Raw genomic sequence first — 18,301 nt, 5'->3', positions numbered from 1 at the left:
TGCTCTCCTCTTGCATAGGCTCAGGATGTTTACAAAGTGAGGCTCCTGGCCTGCTGCTGAGTCACTTAGTTAAACTTCTAAACTTCTCAAGTTGACACAATAATCAACCATTACAACATCCTGGCACTTAAACAGTCACCCTAGGGCATGTACTGTACACCCTAGGGTGTAGAACCTTTGAGTTACTTAGTTAAACTTCTGAACTTACCCAGTTGACACAATATATCAACTATTACACTATCCAATGGTGCATCTTTAAGATAATTTTTCTCACTTTTTGTGAAACACATGCAAGGGCAGAATGGCTAACAGACTGTACCTTAATACTTATTTTGTTTGATGATAAGGAAAACTCACAGTTTAGAAATTTCTATTAGGTCCCAGGTAGTACTCCTGCATGAAATATTTAAGCAGTTCAATTCATACAAAAATTTAATAGATATTTTAAAAAATTTGTAGTATTAAACACTACAAATAATGTAGCAAAAATTGGTGTGTCTACTATGTAGAATTAACATACTGGTATTTTTTTTAGATACATTGCACATATTCTAAGAAAAAACCACCTATGACTTTACTGATGAAGTTAAAGTTCCCCAGCATCTCTTACTGATCACCCTAATCAAGAACTTGGTGTGTAATTTGCTATGCTTTGTTTCTGTATTCTTGTTCCATATGTTTATATTCATAAACAATACCTAGTGGTGTTTTAATTTACAGTCCTAGGGGTTGAACACAGGGCCTTCTGCTGAGCTACACCTTCAGCCCTTTTTTATACTGAGTCAGGGTCTCACTAAGTCACTGAGTTGCCCAGATGTGAACTTGACATCCTCCTGCCTCCGCCTTCTAGAGTTCCGGGGTTACGTGTGTGTATGTGTGTGTGTGTGTGTGTGTGTGTGTCTGTCTGTCTGTCTGTGTAATTAAATGATTGAACTCAGGACCTTTGCACTGAGTTAAATCCCCAGCTCTTTTGGTTTGTTTAATTTTTGAGAGAGGGTCTTGCTAAGTTCCCTACATGGGACTCGATCTTGTGATACTCTTGCCTCAGGCTTGCAGAACATTTGGATAATAGGTGCATACCACCATGCTCAGCTCAACTTGCTGTTTTTAAACAGGAAACTATTTGTCTGAGATGGATCCTTGCTGATAGGTAGATCAGAAGAATGTGTGTAGCGTAGTGTATTATATATTCTTGTTTTGCTGGATATTAAGTTGTTTCTAGTTTTTTTGCTATCAAAGCATATCTCTGTGTATGTCTTCTAGACATTCATTTCTTTAGGGTATAGGTCAAGAAGTCACATTTTTGGTCTCATGGCATAAACTCTTTGGTTTATATACTTAGAAGCCTCCACACTGCATTTTAACTGAAATAATTTATACTTGCCCTAGCAGAGGATGAGACTTCTGGTTTCTTGTATCTTCTCTAATAATTGACAGTGCTAGGCTTCTTGCCATTCTGAGGAGTGTCAGATGTTCTTGTTTTTCATGAAATTGACCTAAAAATTAATGGAGAGCACAGCGCAATATTTATGTATGTAATAGTTTAAGAAATTAAAACATTACAACAGTATTCACACTGTGCCCCCTTCCTGTGTCGTATTCCTGTCAGATCTTCACCACAGGTCTGTAGTCTTATAGTTCCTTCTTCTTTATTTGAATTTATTGTCTTTCTTGTTTCTTTTTTTTGTTTTGTTTTGTTTTTCTGGTACCGGGAATCGAACTCACGATCTCCCACTTGCCAGGCAGGCACTGTGCCGCTGAGCTAAATCCCCAGCCCCTCTTTCTCATTTCTTGAATTTAACACTTAGCCTTTTTACTTTAAACTTTAGAGTACTGCTTCAAAACAGTATTAAACAAGTGGTAGTATACAGTGTTGATGTGTATCAGTGATATTTGTGAGTTGTATTTCAAGTTAACTCATTTATTGTGATACTGCTATATTTGGACTTAGTTCTATTCTTACTTTATGCTTTCTGCGCACCATGTTTTTCTCTTGGTACTTTTATCTCCCTTCTTTACTTATATTGGGTTGATTGGGTCCTCACTACCCTCACCTCGTCCTCTCTCAAACCCTCTCTTCATTGTCTACCACCAACTGGCAAAGTATATGTATAAGTATATGTCTACTTAACTTTCCATTTTTATGATAAGTTCCAAAGTTACTGTCTCTGTCCTATTTCTAATAAGAAAAAAATCTTAAAACATTTTGCCTTTCCCCAGACTTCCTCAGCCTTCTTTTGTGATTGTTGTCTATTGTCTTGGTTCCATCAGGTTTTAAAACTCACACATTAGCTGCTATAATAGTTATTGTGAGCCCACACTCGGATTTATGAACATACTGAGCTACTGATATCTTTGTTCCTTATGACTTCTTTCAGCCTGCTCTTCTGGGCTAATTTTCTTCTGGAAGTACATCCTTTCAGTGAGGGTGGAAGAGGTGGCTAACTCTCACAAGTCCAGTTCAGTGGGATGAAAATAGCACAGACTACGGTGTGCTTTCATAGTGGAGTGCTTTCAGATTAATAAATCTTAATTGTTCCTTCTTTTTTGAATATAGTTTGTTGATACCTCTAGGTCTACTGTTTTCTCTTTGTACTTTGAAGACATTTACATTTTACTTACAATGCCTGTAAGACTCATAATAGGCCTGCTGTAAGCCACAGTCCTTTGAAAATCCCTGCCTGGATAAAATATCAGATTGGGGATTTTATAAGGCTTCTGTTTGTTGAGATATAAATATTTGTTCTATTTGTTGTGTTTTGTTTTCTGCTGCTACTTTCTTTGTCACCCTTGTGGTGCTGGAGATTGAACCCAGGATCTCCTGTGTAGTGAGGAAAGTGATCTACCATGTTTTTTATTTTTTTACATAAAGGTTCTAGAAGAATCTTATTTGTCCCCAAGAGGTTGAGCATACCTTACTGTCCTATGAGAAGTAGCAGGAGAGGTTCTGTTATTGTTAGGGTTATTGTGCTTTCTGTGAGCCAGCAGAGGGAGCTGTGTAATAGGTTATGAGTTAAATTGTGTTGCCATCCAAGTTCACAGATCTCCTTCCTGTAATAGGTTTTATTGTAGATCAAGACTATTATTTATTTATTTTAAAATATATTTTAAATAACCATAGCAATACAAGGGCCATGCTTTTATTTTATTTAGTTAGGAGATTGGCTACCTCATATCCGACAGAGTTCAAACAACACTAAAGTCAGCCAAGACGTCTTAAAATAGAAACGTCCTCTCCCTAGGTTTCTTAGTTGCTCTAAACTAGGATTGGCATTATGCACATAGTTTTGAAACTCAGTAGTTTAAGTGGCTAATTCAGCCAGTGTAAAAAATTAAACTAATAATTATTCTGTAGAACTTACTTGGGAAAAAGGTTTTATGTATAACACTATAGTTTTGTGGCCTGGTCTCTTCAATTTTATCTTTATTTTTTTGATAGTGGTGGACGTTGAATCCAGGGCCTCATGCATGCTAGCAAGCAGTCTACCACTAAACTATACCCGCATATACCCACAGTTGCAGTTTTAATCTTGCTTATTTCTGTCTTTTTTTTTTTTTTTTTTTTTTTTTTTTTTTTTGAGACAGGGTTTTGCTGCGCACTTCAGGCTGGGCTTGAACTCACTTTGTAGCTGAGGCTGACCTCAAACTCACAGCAATCCTCCTGCCTTAGCCTCCCAAGTGCTGGGATTGCAGGCATGTGCCACCACTCCTGGTTTTCTGTCTTGACTGTACAAAATTAATACTGAATAGCCCTTTCCTGTTCTTTTTTTTTTTTTTTTAGTTTGATTGGCCTTTTTGCTATTGATTTGCAATATTTCCTTATATTTTGGATCCTCCTTTTTGCATGTGTTCGACTATTATTAATAAGTAATAGTCTACATTATATTTGTAAATATTTATTGTAAATTATATTGTAAATATTTTTCTCCCAGCTGTGACTTCTGCTTTTACCTTTGCAGAGTCTTTTCTTAGACAACTTTCATGAAGTCAGATTTGCCTAAATTTTCTTATACAGTATATTTTTTTATGTCTTAAGAAATTCTTTATTGCCCAGATGTCTTAAAAATGTCTCCTGTTTTTCTAAGTGTTATAAAGTTTTATTGTTCATCTTTAGGATTTTGTTTAATATATTACAAATTTGTTTTTGTTTATAATATGAGCTATACTCAGCTGTTTTATTTTTTCTGTCTGAAAGACGTGCTTCCATTCAGTTATTTGGTCCTGTCACCTTCTCATTCCTTCTTTGATCGTTTCTCTGAAGTAGCTCCCCCATATCTTTGCTTTTTCTCATACTTGAAGTTTTTGTCACCATTTTCATATATGCACTTTAGGATCAGGATGTCAAATTTTATAAAATAACCCTAGGATCTTGACTTAATTGCATTTGATAGGATAATTAGGCAAAATTCCCACATCTCTGATGTGGATATATCAATATTTGTGCTCGTGAGCTTCTGCTTGATTTATCTTTTATCCTTAGTTAATGTTGCAGTTTTACCCTTAATGATGTTTTAAATCTTTTTATTAAATTTAAGATGCTTTATTGTTTTCATTGTTATTTACAAGTACATACCTTAAAGTCTTTTGTTGCTCATGTTTTTGCCTTATAAATGACTTATTTTTATAATTTATTCATAAATTGTAGGTTTTCTGGAGGTTTTTAAAATTAAGACAGTCTTATTGTCTGTGAATTAAGGCCTTAGCTTTTTCTTTTGAAATTTTTTTTTTTGTCTTACTAAAAGCTCCTATACAGTGTTGGATAGTAGTGGGCATATGTGTCACCATAGTGCAAATTCTTCTAGTATTTTTAACATTGAGCCTGATCTTGTAGCAAGATTTGATAGAGTCTACTTATTAGGTTAAAGAAATTCTGTTTCTAGCATATGAGGTTTTTTCCTGGAAAAAAGAAAAGAGGAAAATGAAACCTCCCAAATGGTTGTTAAATTGTTGGTTTTTTTAGTTAAACACTTAGCTGTTTAATTTTCTTTCTTCCTACTGTAGTCATCACTGTGACTTTTTCTCTGAGCTTTGTTTTTGCAGCACCCCATCTGTTTTCATAGTGTACATTGTCACTGCTTCTGCCCAGCTTGGGGTGGTTGTGCTTTTCATGTGTTTCTTTTTTAAACTTGCGAATTATTCAGAAGTGCTTTTTAAAAATAAATGTATGAGTTTTAAAAACTGCATATTTAAAATTTTTAACTTCAGAGAATATGGCTAAATAAATGGTGGGTGACAACAGCTTTCTAGTGTTTTTTTGAGACATTTGTAGCCTGACATATTCGTTAATTTTTGTCAAATGTGGTTTGTGTGTCTTGGGAAGAATGAGTTTTTCTAATTTTTTGGTGCAAGGATTTATAAATAGTTGTAAATGTAGTTTATATATGTATGTTTTATGTGTTTGAGTTAATTTTGTTTTTATGTTTTGAGGTTGTATTTTTTGATGTATATAGATTCAATATTGTTTCCTTGTTCTGGGAATTGTTTCTTTTATATTATGTGGCCCTCACAGCATCCCGTAGATATGAGTATATTGGGTGTCAAATTCTTACTCTACAAAGTGAAGAAGTTGAAGCTTAGAGAAAAGTTTAGTGTCTTGTATAAAATCACACTGGATATCAAGCCTTTTTTGACATCTAGTCTTCTGTGCTACTGTGGAATAGGGTTTCTTGTTAAGTATTGTAACAAGTCCTGCATTTTTTGTCTTTTGATACATATTTCTAGCGAGACCCTTCACAAACCTAAGACTACTGTGATGTTATTGATATTTTGTCTAACCAAAACCAAAAAGCATGATGATACACAGACAAGGTTTTCTAGCTAGCTGGAAGAGATTTGGGGCATCTGAGTGAAGTGTATGTGGGCAGTCTTTATAACAGTGCAACTTTTTCTAAGTCTGAAATTAATCAATACAAACCACCAAATGACTTTTAATCTATAATTTTTAGTTTTTAGAAATAAACCTCAAAAGGCTAATTTTGATAGTTCATAAATTGAAAAGTTCACTACGGCGTTTCCTAGTAAAGTACTATCTTGAAGTTGTTGGCTTTTACTGACTGATTCAGATACTATTTGTCATTAATATTGGTAGAAATATGTGCTTCTGAATATGAATTACGATAGAAATTTAGGAAAATGTTAAATATTGCTAATACTCCTTAGTATTGCTGTGAAAATTATGTTGTTTCTGTGTTTATATCTTTTTGTGTTTTACATTGTTACATTCCCTTTTGTTTCTTCATGTAGAAAAGTTACTTTGTTAGTATCCATTGTCAAGCAAACATCTTTTTTGAATTTTTGCTGTGATTCCCATGCTTTTTCAGGGTGGTTAGTACATATGTGTGATGCATAGTGTTTACAGTCAGCTCGGAGATTTGGTATATCCACATATCTTGGTCGTTTTCACTCACCTTACCTCCTCTCCTTCCCAGTATCCTCTTCTCCTTTGTATAGAGTCTACCTCCCTGTTTCTTAACATGGCCATTTATTTTGCTCTTTAAACTGTTCATATTTTGGGTCTTTTTTTATTTGAGAGACCACACAATACTTAACCTCTCGTGAGTGATTTATTTTACTTACCATTCCAAACATCTTTTTAAGAGAAAACAATTTCTGCTGTGTTTTATTTGATACCACATAAGGTGTTAATATCTAGAGCTAAAATGAGAACATTTAATTCTATACCCAAGGGGCTGGGGATTTAGCTCAGCGGCAAAAGCGCCTGCCTGGCAAGCGCAAGGTCGTGAGTTCGGTTCCCGGTACCGGAGAAAAACCAAAAAAAAAAAAAAAATTCTATACCCAAAAGTAGAAAGAATCCAAAGTTTTAAAATCGTTATTAAAACTATTCTTGTAAATACATTATATATTTGAAAGCAAAACATTTTTTTCAGAGCCAAAGACAAGGAAAGAGTTTTTGGGAGCAACTGAGATAGCTTTGTTTGCACAGATTTGTAGTTTAGCTATTAATTGCTTTTGCCATATGAGCAGATGACGGAGCAAAGGTTGGCAGCTGCAGTAGTTAAGTGCCCATCTACCAAAGATCTGATGTGCAGTGGTTTCCCTCTCTGCACTCCGTGGCCATAATGTCATGGTCTTGTCCAGATGCATAGCAAGTGTTTTCCCCTCATTGCCTTCAGGCTTGGCAACTAATGAAAGGCAGAATGTGGACTACTAATTACAAGGTTGCTTTCCCCTTACTCAAGGAACTCCTTAAATTAATAGACCCTGAACTGAAAGGAATAGATAATTTCTCTTTAAAACTTGCACTTAGTTAATAAAATTCAGATTTGTCCCTGGAGCAATAACTCTGAAAAGAAAATCTGAAAAAAAATTTTAAATCTCTGAAAAATTAATTTTTTAAAAAAATTAATCTCTGAAAAAAAAATTTTTTTTTTAGTTTTTTGAAACAAGATCTCATTATGTAGGCTAAACTGGCCTCAAACTCACAGTGATCCTCTTGCCTCAGCCTCCTGAATGCTGGCATTGTAGGCATGGACCACTGGTGAAATAAAATTTTAAAGCACAGTAGCAAAATTAAGTTGGGGTAACTCAGAAGCATGCTTTAGATAAATTACTGTGATAGCATCATATGGTAAAAATGTTGTGTATTTATAACTTTCCCGAAAGCCCTAAGCCTTATGAAGGCACCTATTGTTGCTGTGAGTTTCTTTGTTCAAAACCAAAGGCCAGGCTCTTACTGAAATGATTTTCTTTTCAACACTATCCATCAGATGCATGTCAGAACTGAAGAAGAGAGAAATTCTTGGGTCACAGCCTATTTTTGTTCTACCTACAGTTGTTTAAAAGAGGTTATAACATCACCTCCCTTGTATGTTCTCTTTCGTATTCTCTCTGACTTGGATTATAGCATTTGCAAATCCAATAATTAGAACATAAGCATTTTAACATTTCTTTTACCACAGTAGTCTTATTGTTTATTTTGCTTACTTCATGATTTGTAGAGCTATCATCATAGTGTATTAAGTGTTTATGTGTGCCTGCCTCTCACAGGCAGCAGCATATGAGAGTGTCAGATAGTGTTAGTACAGTTATACATAAAGCTGAAATTTAAAACATTTCTTTTTTTAGCATCATATTTCTGAGTAAGGGCAAGAGAAGGAAGAAGGAGTAGTAGAATAAGCATCGGTTTTTAGAATCAGAGTCTTTGGCTTATAACTTGTTTGGTTAATAGTCATATAAACTGTCTACCTGGGTAAGTTATTCCCTTTTCTCACTTTCAGTTTCCTATTTTGAAAAAATGGTACATAGAAATTCTGATTTTGTAGTTTTGTCAAGATGTTACTAGCATGAATGAAAAAAAATGTACAATACTTAAGCTAGGTATTATAGTAAATAGTAATATTATGACTGTGATAGTAAATGTAAGTGACCTTTTCATTGTACCTAAACTTTCTATCAGGACGGCTTTTTTTAAATCCTCATTCCTTTTCTCCTTTGGTGTTCAATGTGTTTTGTATGTCTGAGTGCTGGCATAAAGTGGTTGAGCTAAAGGAAGGTTGCTTGTCCGTTTCAGTAATGTTTTACAAATGTTCTGAAGAGGCGGAGTGTGCGTTTTAAATTCCTTGGCAATAGGACGATAGATGGTTTGAGAATCTGCAAAATAGCTCAATGTACAAGATGACAGATTTTAAGAAAGGCCAGATTTTGGATCCCCCTGAGTCTTCTTTTATAAAGTTTAAAATGCTTGTCTTTATACCATGGAATTTATTACTGAATAGGTCTTTTTCTGTTCCTGAAAGATAATCACTGTGGTTCACTGTGCATTTTATCAGAAGTTCCTGAGGAGCAGACATCTTGGTGCTTAGACTTTTCTCACAGCTTCACAAATAATTCAAGGTCATCTGCCAGAGTGGAGGCTAAATCCTAATTGTGCAGTTTCTCTCATTGTGTCCAGATGTTGGGCCTACTTCTGTCTTTGGAAATCATTAACATTCTTGATTTTTTTTTTTTTTTGATGAGCCAAAAAGCATAGACTCTTGATGCCTGAAAATTCATTCAAAACACCCTGCCAGACCACATGTTAAGATATGAAAGTACCAGATCTCATTGTGGCTTGGGTGAAGGGCTCAAGGCCTATATTTTTGAGAATATAAGGTACTCCAGTATAGTTATATTGGTAAAAAGAGAACCAAGAATAGCCCTGGGGGAAATATATTTTCCCAGAGGAAGCAGTAGTGTTATAGTAATGAAAAACAAGAGAAAGTGAATCTAAAAGATATACTGTACTTTGGCTTTTATGCCAAGAGGAGGATAGAGCAATCTATCAGTTAGTAGAATATATTGCTCTGTGCTGTTCTGATACGCTTACTTTTGTTCAGAAATAAAATGGAGATACATTTTGAAATATCAATTAAAATTAATCTAGAAAGAAAAATAGATGATATTCTTGTAAACATATCTATTGTAAGAAATATCAACTCAGAAGTAGTGTGTGTTAAAAGTAAATATTTAATAAGAACTGATAAGTATTTATTAGGTAGTCACTAAGTATCATTATTGTATAGTATATGAAAACAAAACGAGACATTTACTGCTGACCAGGAACTTACGGATTAAAAGAAGAGGACATTTATTATTATCTAATATTAATGGCATGCCTACCATACTATAACTCTTCTATTTTTTTAAATGTTTAGAGTATGATCTGGGTGTTTCATATAGTGGCATTTGATAGTGATGTAATTTAGTTGAGGAAAAAGAACCTCTGCATATTAAGACAACAAAATACTAGCCCAGATGTTGGGTAAATGGTACAGAAAAGTGCTTAAAGATTCGCCAGGTGAATGGCAAGGATTTAGGTATGCAGGAAAGCTAGGGAGGATATTCTAGGCAGATACAAGCTCAGGAAAGCAGAAATGTATATTGAATATTCAGTGGCTGAAACAGATGGGGGTGTAGAATGAAATCTAAAGAACCTTGAATGTCAAAGTAAGGAATTTGAACTTGATTCTGTTGATAACAGTGTATGAAGACACTTTCTTAGGAAAGTGGGGAGTTTCAAAAGACTATAAAGGCAAGACGAATTGGGAAATTCTTGCAATAACCAGGTTTGGATCATTCTCACTTGTGAACCTTCTGCATCTTTTTAAATGTGATGCTGCTATTGCTGTTGTTAGTAACCCTTTGAAATTTGGATTTAGATCTCTTTGAACGGATATATTGCAGCTTATCAGCATTAAGACAACTAGAGCAGAAATCAAGTCAGTTCATTCACATAGAAACAATTACCCAAACTGCTTAACTAAAAGTTACTCTGGGCTCCAGGCATCTTATAAATTAGGATGCCAGTAATTCTTAGTGGTTTCAAAGAACATTCAAAGCAATACTTATGGTTGTACTTAGCAACATGGAAAATAGTTTATGTAAGTAAATGAGTTGATACATGTAGAGCACTTATCTGCCTACTAACAAAAACCAAACACATACTGCAAATACTAAATTCTTTAAAAGCCCAATTACAGTAGAAGAAATGTACCTTCTGGCATATTATTCCTACCAGAAGGAGACACTGAGGGAGGTTTTTTTTTTTTTGCAACTAGTTATGCATGAAAAGGAAGAAAATGTAGGCTCTTGCCCAGTTCACTTTGAACAAAATTAATTACCATTTAGGAAAAAAGTTATCATAGGAACTAAGGAAAGAATTGTTTACCATTATGGTTTATTTAGTGACAGTCTGAAAAATGAAGGTTTGAAAAGGAAGGTCATAAAGTTTAAGCTCTGTGGTAGATGATCATTCCAAAGAAAAAGTAGGCTTCATTCTTTGGCCAGGCATCTTCCCAGTTATGACTACCCTGACATTGTGTTATAGTTCCAATAAATTAAAAAATAAGAGGAAATAGTAGCCAGGCATGGTGGCACATGCCTGTAACCCTAGCACTCGAGAAACTGAGGCAAGAGGATTGCTGAGAGTTCTAGGCCAGCTTGGACTGCATACTGAGTTCAAGGCCTGTGAGCTACACAGCAAGACCCTGTCTCAAAACAACAACAAAACAAAAAAATAGAGCAAATAATAGAGGAAATGCATCTTGTTGCTTTACTTTTTTCAAATTGAGCTATTGGTATATAATTCATGAACCATACAATTCATTCATTTGGAGTTTACAATTAAGTGGTTTTTAATATATTCAGTGTGTATAATCATCACTACAATCTAATTTTAAAAGTTTTATCATTTTTAATTGCAATATAGTTCATACATCATAAAAGTCACCAACCTAAAGCATATCGTTCAGTAGATATTTAGTATATTAACTATAAGCACTACTACTGAATTCCAGATATTTTGATGACTCCTGGAAGAGCCTCTAATCCTGTTAGGAGTCATTTCCATTCTCCCTCATCCACAAGCAAGCATTAGTGTACCCTCTGTCTCTATGGATATACCTATTCTGGACATAGTCTATAAATAGAATCATATAGTATGTCAACCTTTGTGTCTGGCTTTTTTGCATAATATTGTTTGTCTGTATTGTGTGTTACACTACAATATTTTTCATCATTTGTTGCTGAATAATACTGCATTGTATGGGTATACTACATTTTATTTATCTGTTCATCAGTTGGTGTACCTTTGGATTGTTGGATTCTTCTGCTTTTACATAGCATTTTAAAAAGAAAAATAGAAGGCACATGTACTTTTGAATTTACTCCTTTGACTGTGGCTTAGAGAGATTGACCATTTAGCTTGGTAAAAATGCAGCTTACTAAGAAAAAATAGGCCAGTCATAGTATAGGAGTTTAGAAATTTCCTGCATCGGGTAAAAGAATCAGAATAAGACACTTTGTTTCAAGACTTTAGTGCTCAACCCTTTCTGTGGCTTCAGGTTTCTTGTGTTATCATTCAACTGAATGTGTTCATTTCCCAGCATACTTCTGAACAAGTAGCTCAAGCTGAAACAAAAAGCTCACCAGGCAGCTCAAGCCCTCGGGACAGTATGTCCTTTAATCAGCTTGGAATGATTCTCTTACGCTTTTTATCACTGACAGGCTGCTGTCTAGCACTTGATCATCTAACTAAAGGATGCTGAAAGAAGAGTTCAAAGATAAGGTTCCTGGGAAAATTCCATTCTCCTTCACTCTTTTGCAGTCAATTTAATGGCAGTGCTAACGTGTCAAAGAACCTACATTTTGGTTTTAGAGAATTTAAAACATGAGATACAGCTTAGCAGATTTGAAATCTGACAAATTGGCGTTCAAATCCTGTCCTTGTTGATTAACTACTATGAAATCTTAGGCACAATTTTCACCAATAAAATGAAAATGATAACATATACCTTAAAAAATTCCCTGAACGTTAAGTGAAATAGTACTTTGTGTGGCAGTTGATAGATGCCTAATAAATACAAGTTCTCCTCTGCTTTGTATAGTGTGATCAGGACATTTGCATGAAAACATAATGTGAAAGTACTTAGTAGAAAGCCTGAAACTCCAAAGGTGTTTGGGAAATGTTACTTGAATTTGAACTTGAATTCCCAAAGGATGGATCTCTTTTCATGTGAATATAGCAGGAAGGTAGGGAGACACAGTCAGACACTGTATCACTTAGCCTTTGTGGCTTAACAATATGCTGCAAAATTTAGTGGCTTAGTTCTGATTTTTGTAGGTTGGCAATGAAGTTGTGCTCAGCGAGGCGTGTCTCCTGGTCTTGTCTGGTCATCTCTGTTTTGTGGTCAGCTGGTAAAATAGCAACTGGGGCTGGCTGATTTATGAAGGCCTCACCTGAGGCATCTATTGATCAGGCTCCCCCCACACATGATATTTTATTATCTAGCAGGCTTGCAGAAGGTTATTTACATTGTAGTAGAATACGCAAGAATTTTAAAGTCTCTGCTTGCTATATATTTGCTGTTGTCAAAGAAGTTAGACCACCAGGCTGAGCATTACAGTGGGAGGATGTCAGTAACTCAAGGATGAGGGTACCACTAGGAAATTATTGTCCTCATTTTTGAAAGTAGTCTTAGATACTAATGGTGATAGCAGTACAGATCTGTTCACCAAGAATTATCAACCTATAATAGCAGGCTGAGAACTAGTTTTGCTGTTTAATCACAGTGTTATTGAGGAAATGTTGGTCACAATATGAATGCTCTCTCCTCTGTATAAATGTAATCCATCAGTGAAGCATTCTCTCACATATGGAAAGAATAATTATGGTGTAGGCAGTCATTTCTGGACTCACTAAATAAAGGGATCACTGTTTCTGAGTGTATGCTATTTCTTGGCAATGGAGATGGCTTCCCCCATCAGTTTATTCATTTCTTCAGCTTTAGTTAACATAAAATATCTTTATCACCTATATATCTAGATGATATCTTTATTAGTTTAAGCCAAGGAAAATTTGGTCTCCTCCTCTGCCTGTTACAAAGGCAACAAAGCAGGCCTGGGAATGTAGTTCAGCAATAGAAGAAATGCTTAGCATGTGTGAGGTTCTGGGTTCAGTCTCCAGCACTGCAAAACAAAAAGACCCCAAGCCAACACAATAACAAAAAACCCCAAATTAGAGGCAGTCTTGTCACTAAAATATTTGTTGAGGCCTATTTTTCAGTTTGGTCTGGACTTTGCTGTGTGCCGCATACATCTAGTTTGTAGCATATTTTAGATGAGAAACAATTAAGTATCATAATCCCTGTGGAGAGAAAAACTCCTTTTGAATAGTTACTGATAGTGGGGGCACAAATTTGCTTTTAGATGTGACTATCAGTTAGAATCATGTAACTTTAAAAGCTACAAAAGACAGTAAAAATAATCTGGTCCAGTGTACACTTCGTTACAGATTGGGAACCAGCGGGTTTCCCAAGAACATACAGTCAGGACTAGAATCTAAATCCCAGAGCTTCAGGGCAGGAGTTTTTTATTCCATTTTTTAGAAAATCATAGTAAAACATATATAATGTAAAATCCCAGGATAGGAACTTTTCTGTTGTGCTGTTTCTAAAATCAAATTTAGCTTTTTAGTAATGTGATATATATAATCTTTTAATTAATCATTTTGCTATAATAAAATTTCTAAGAAATTGTGAATTTTACTTCTCTAGCTTAGGTCTGAATACATGATTAAATTAAAAACTTCTCTAATTACAAGACGCACTCTAGTTGTGAAACATTGAATTCTAATAAATATCAGATGTAATCTGGTCCCTGGTATTGATATCAAAAGATGAAAGCAAAAGACATTTTAGATGGAGTTTTTTATTTATGACTACCAGTGGTAAGACAAGAATAGTGCCTGGAATGGTGGTACACACCTGTAATCCCAGCATTTGGGAAGTTGTGGCAGGAGAATCGCCTTGATTTTGAGGCCAGTCTGGGCCACATAGTGAGTTAAGGCCAACCTGAACTACATAGCAAGACCCTGTCTCAAAAAAAAACAAAAGGGAAAAAAAAAATAGTTGGTGTTTTACCTCCAACAGTATTAGAGATCTTTAAGTTAGAAGATTTGTCATCATAAATTAAGAGAATTCAAATATGAAGATGGTAAATGTTCTCACCTTTTCATCTAGACACATGATTATGCTCTAGCTTAGCTGACATTTCCTTGATTTTTATGGCCTGGTTTAGAGTTAGATGACAGAAATGTTATTTTAGTGTTTCATCCTTGATTTAAAGATTTAACTTATAAAGTTGACTTGTATTGCAACTGAAAGGAGTTAATGAAGTGCCACAGAAATATATTGTTTTATTGTTTGGATATGTTGCTTATTCCATGTGAGAGAAAATCTTGAACTACCTTAAATTACAAGTTCTATCTAGAATTGCTATTTTTATTGACGTTTTTTAGTCATTCCACATTTCTCTATGTGTATACAAAGATAGATGGATGGATGGAAAAATAGGTACAATGATATATGCAGCTTGCGTCTATTTCCAAAGAAGGAGACATTCTATCTGATGTGTATTTCCTAGGAAAAAATGTATATATGTTTGCTATCATGATACACTTGTCAAATGGTGTTTTTTCTAAAGAAGAGAATTCTTACTGTGTTCTATTAATGTTTAAAGTATTCCAAAATGGACTCGTGGGGGTCACTTCAGGTACCTCTCACATCTTTTTTTATATATCCCCATCCGTTTTTGAGTGCTTGCTTGCTTTCTTGCTTTTTTGGTGCAAAAAGATGCTCTAGGCCCACTTGGCAGTTTTCTTTCTCTAGACCCGAAATCAGCTGTTTCTCTTAAGAGGCCGTACTTCTCTAGCAAAAGATGGTATTTGGAGATATAGATCGGAGTGCTAGGTGTGCTCATTGGTGCTGAGGTGTCCTTGCTCCAAGGCCTTTTAATAAAAAAAAACTTGGAAATCTCCTTTTTAGAAATTTTCTTTTTAAAAAGGTTCCTATTAAGCCCTCAAGTTCAATACAACACCACAAGGTCTTCTGTGCCTTCCCTGGTTTAATGTTTTGATACTAAGTGCCAGATCCCCTTCTTGAGGATTTCAGTTGTGCATTCCAATTGAGTCATGTATGGCCTTACCAACACAGACAGTGTTGTCCTGCATTTGAATTTTTGCCAGTCTGAAATGTAAGATACAGTATTTCTAAGTAGTTTCACAGTTTCTCTTATTATGAGTGAATCTAAACATTTCTTTTTCCACATGTAAGGACAATTGGAAAACTTTGCGTGTGTATTATCTTTTCAAGTCTTTATTCCATTTTTCTACCATTTTTAATCTTTTCCCTGATTTAAAAATTCTAGCTAAAAAAAAAAAAAAAAAAAAAGATTCTAGCCAGGTGTAATGGATGACTCAGACCTGTAGTCTCAGCACTTGGGAGATCAAGGCAGGAGGATCATGAGTTCTAAGCCAGCCTGAGCTATATAAGATGACCCTGTCTCCAAAAAAACGAATATTTTTTAAAAAAACGTATTGGTAACTTATCTCCCTAATACATAAAGAACTCTTAAAATTTTCAAATATTTTCTTTCTCTTTATTATCTTCTTGTTTGGTTTATAGTTTCTATATGATTATTAATTTTTTAAAAATTTGTGATGTTTTCTTCACACACGTTTTTTATCTTTTTTCTTTTTGCATTGCATCTGAATTTTTGTCACAGTTAGAAAGCATATTCCACACATAGATTTTAAATGCATTTACATGTTTTTGAGTATTTTTGATTTCCATTTTTACAGTTAAAGCTTTTAACCATTTGGAGTTTTCTTGGCGTAAAGTATGAAATACAGATCCAATGTAATCTTTTCACAAATGGCAGGTCAGTTGTTTGGATAGCTGTTTGAACTTCTGTTTTGTTTCTAGGTTTTCTACTCTGTGTTCAGTTGGTTGGTATATCTAGTCAGTATATTTTGTATGAAAATATACTATGTTCTAAATGTGTCAGTGATCCACTGACATAGTATTTGTTAAGATTGTATGGCCGTAGGAAGTTCTTTGAACATTTTTTCCCCCAGTGCTGGGGATCACACCCAAGGTCTCCCATTGAGCACATGCTTAGACCTAACACTCTTTTTTTTTTTTTTTAAATGTGTAGGGTTATGTGTAGGATTGCTGCAGATTTGTCTCAGAGCCAGTAATCACCTCTCCTGTGGTAGTTCCTAAAGAAGGGACCAAGCAAAAGTTTAGAGCTTCCTCACTGCTCAGCTAATCTAAAGCACCACTATTTTTACACATTTTATTTTGTTGTAGTTCCTGGAGAACTATGGTATGAACTAATACCTGAAATTTAACTTAAAAACTAAATAAACTAGGTCTGTAACACATACCTGTAACCCCAGCAATTTGGGAGGCTGAGGTGGATGGATCTTCCAGATCCTCCTACCCCACTGGAATCCAAGGCTCTGAGCCTTCTGGTCCTTTGTCCTGGTTATTGTGGGAAGTGGCTATGTAGGATTACCATGTTCACAGAAAACACAGAACACTTCCTATATTTCTTTTTTGTTTGTTTTTTTGGATTTTTTTTTTTCTGGTAGCAGGAATCGAACTCACGACTTTGCACTTGCCAAGCAGGGGCTGTGCCGCTGAGCTAAATCCCCAGCCCCCACTTCCTATATTTCTCCATATTAGATTACTGATCACAGGCACAAATTATGAAGTTGGTACATTCAGCTAGCTAGAGTTTGAGATCATGCCAGGTGAATCATTCTTTTTTGCCGTTGTTACTACTAACTAGCGGCTGCTATATTGTGTGCTTATCTAGTAACTGCTGTTGCATAACTGCTGATTTTATTCTCTGTGGTCCCTTGAGACACCACCTAAGTCCTCCCCTCCAAGTCTTTCTTAACCACCCCCTTCTAAGATTTTATGAGCATATGTAGCAGCAAATCAGTTTTACTCATTAATTATATCCAGCACTGTCTTTTTAAAAAATATATTTACAGGAAGTAAATAAAGTCACCTGTAGCCCGATGACCAGAGACAAATCCTGTTAACATTTGGTATTTCTTTTCCAATTTTTTTCTTTCCTTATATGATTTTACACCATTGAGAATATTGTGTGTGTGTATGTATAATACTGTATCTTATTTTCTCCCTTAACTCAATTATAAACGAGTTGGATGGGTTGTAGTTTATGTCTTTTGTTTGCATTATGTCTCTCATTCCAATTGGATTATGAGTTTATTGAGAAAAATCAACCTGTCATCCCCCTACCTACTACAATGCCTGTAGAGAATTTTGTATATAGTGGGTACTAAATAAATATTTTTGCTTGCTGTGTGTTTTTCCCTTTGGAAGTTATAGGAATATTTGCTGAGGGGCTTCCAAAATGTACTGTTTGCAACTTACCCAGAATTACTACAGGGTCCAAATCTAGCTAGAAAAAGAGACCCTGGGGGCATCTTTGTATATGTGTTTATTTATATTGTAGAGGGGTCTTGAATTCTATGGGAAATATTTTAGTGAGAATATGTGTATTTTTCTTTTCTTTCATTAGGGGTTTGAAGGAGTCCTTTGCTAACCAAAAGACTCATTGCATTGATCCAAAGACCATCACTTATCTGGAGATCTGTTTACTACCTTACCTAAAATATAGGACTATTCCCTTTTATCTTTAATTTTCTTATATTTTAGGAAGGGATGAGACCATGCAGCCTGCAAAACCATCTTTTCTTGAATATTTTGAACAAAAAGAAAAGGAAAATCAGATCAACAGCTTTGGCAAGAGTGTACCTGGCCCACTGAAAAATTCTTCAGACTGGAAAGTACCACAGGATGGAGACTATGAGTTTGTGAGTAATGTTGAAGTTAAATGATTATACCTTCTGGGGGAAGTCATTGGACATCTCTGTGGCACGTGCTATTCTGCCCTAAGCATTTAGGATTTTCTTGCACAGTTTGAGTCT

The 18,301-nt window shown here is 35.1% G+C and overlaps 1 protein-coding gene across 1 annotated transcript in view; it reads left to right on the top strand.

Moving 5' to 3' along the window:
• Stk4 (serine/threonine kinase 4) overlaps positions 1-18,301 on the top strand; it is a 90,728-nt gene that overhangs the window by 28,601 nt on the left and 43,826 nt on the right. Inside the window, exon 10 of the mRNA XM_005392454.2 lies at positions 18,030-18,187. Coding sequence (XP_005392511.1) covers positions 18,030-18,187 — 158 coding nt within the window. The remainder of the gene's footprint in view (positions 1-18,029; positions 18,188-18,301) is intronic.

This window comes from Chinchilla lanigera, unplaced genomic scaffold (assembly GCF_000276665.1).
Source record: "Chinchilla lanigera isolate Chin_1 unplaced genomic scaffold, ChiLan1.0 scaffold00044, whole genome shotgun sequence".
Lineage (NCBI taxonomy): Eukaryota > Metazoa > Chordata > Mammalia > Rodentia > Chinchillidae > Chinchilla > Chinchilla lanigera.
The sequence above is the reverse complement of the archived record's forward strand: the minus strand, read 5'-3'. Positions and strand labels throughout refer to the sequence as shown.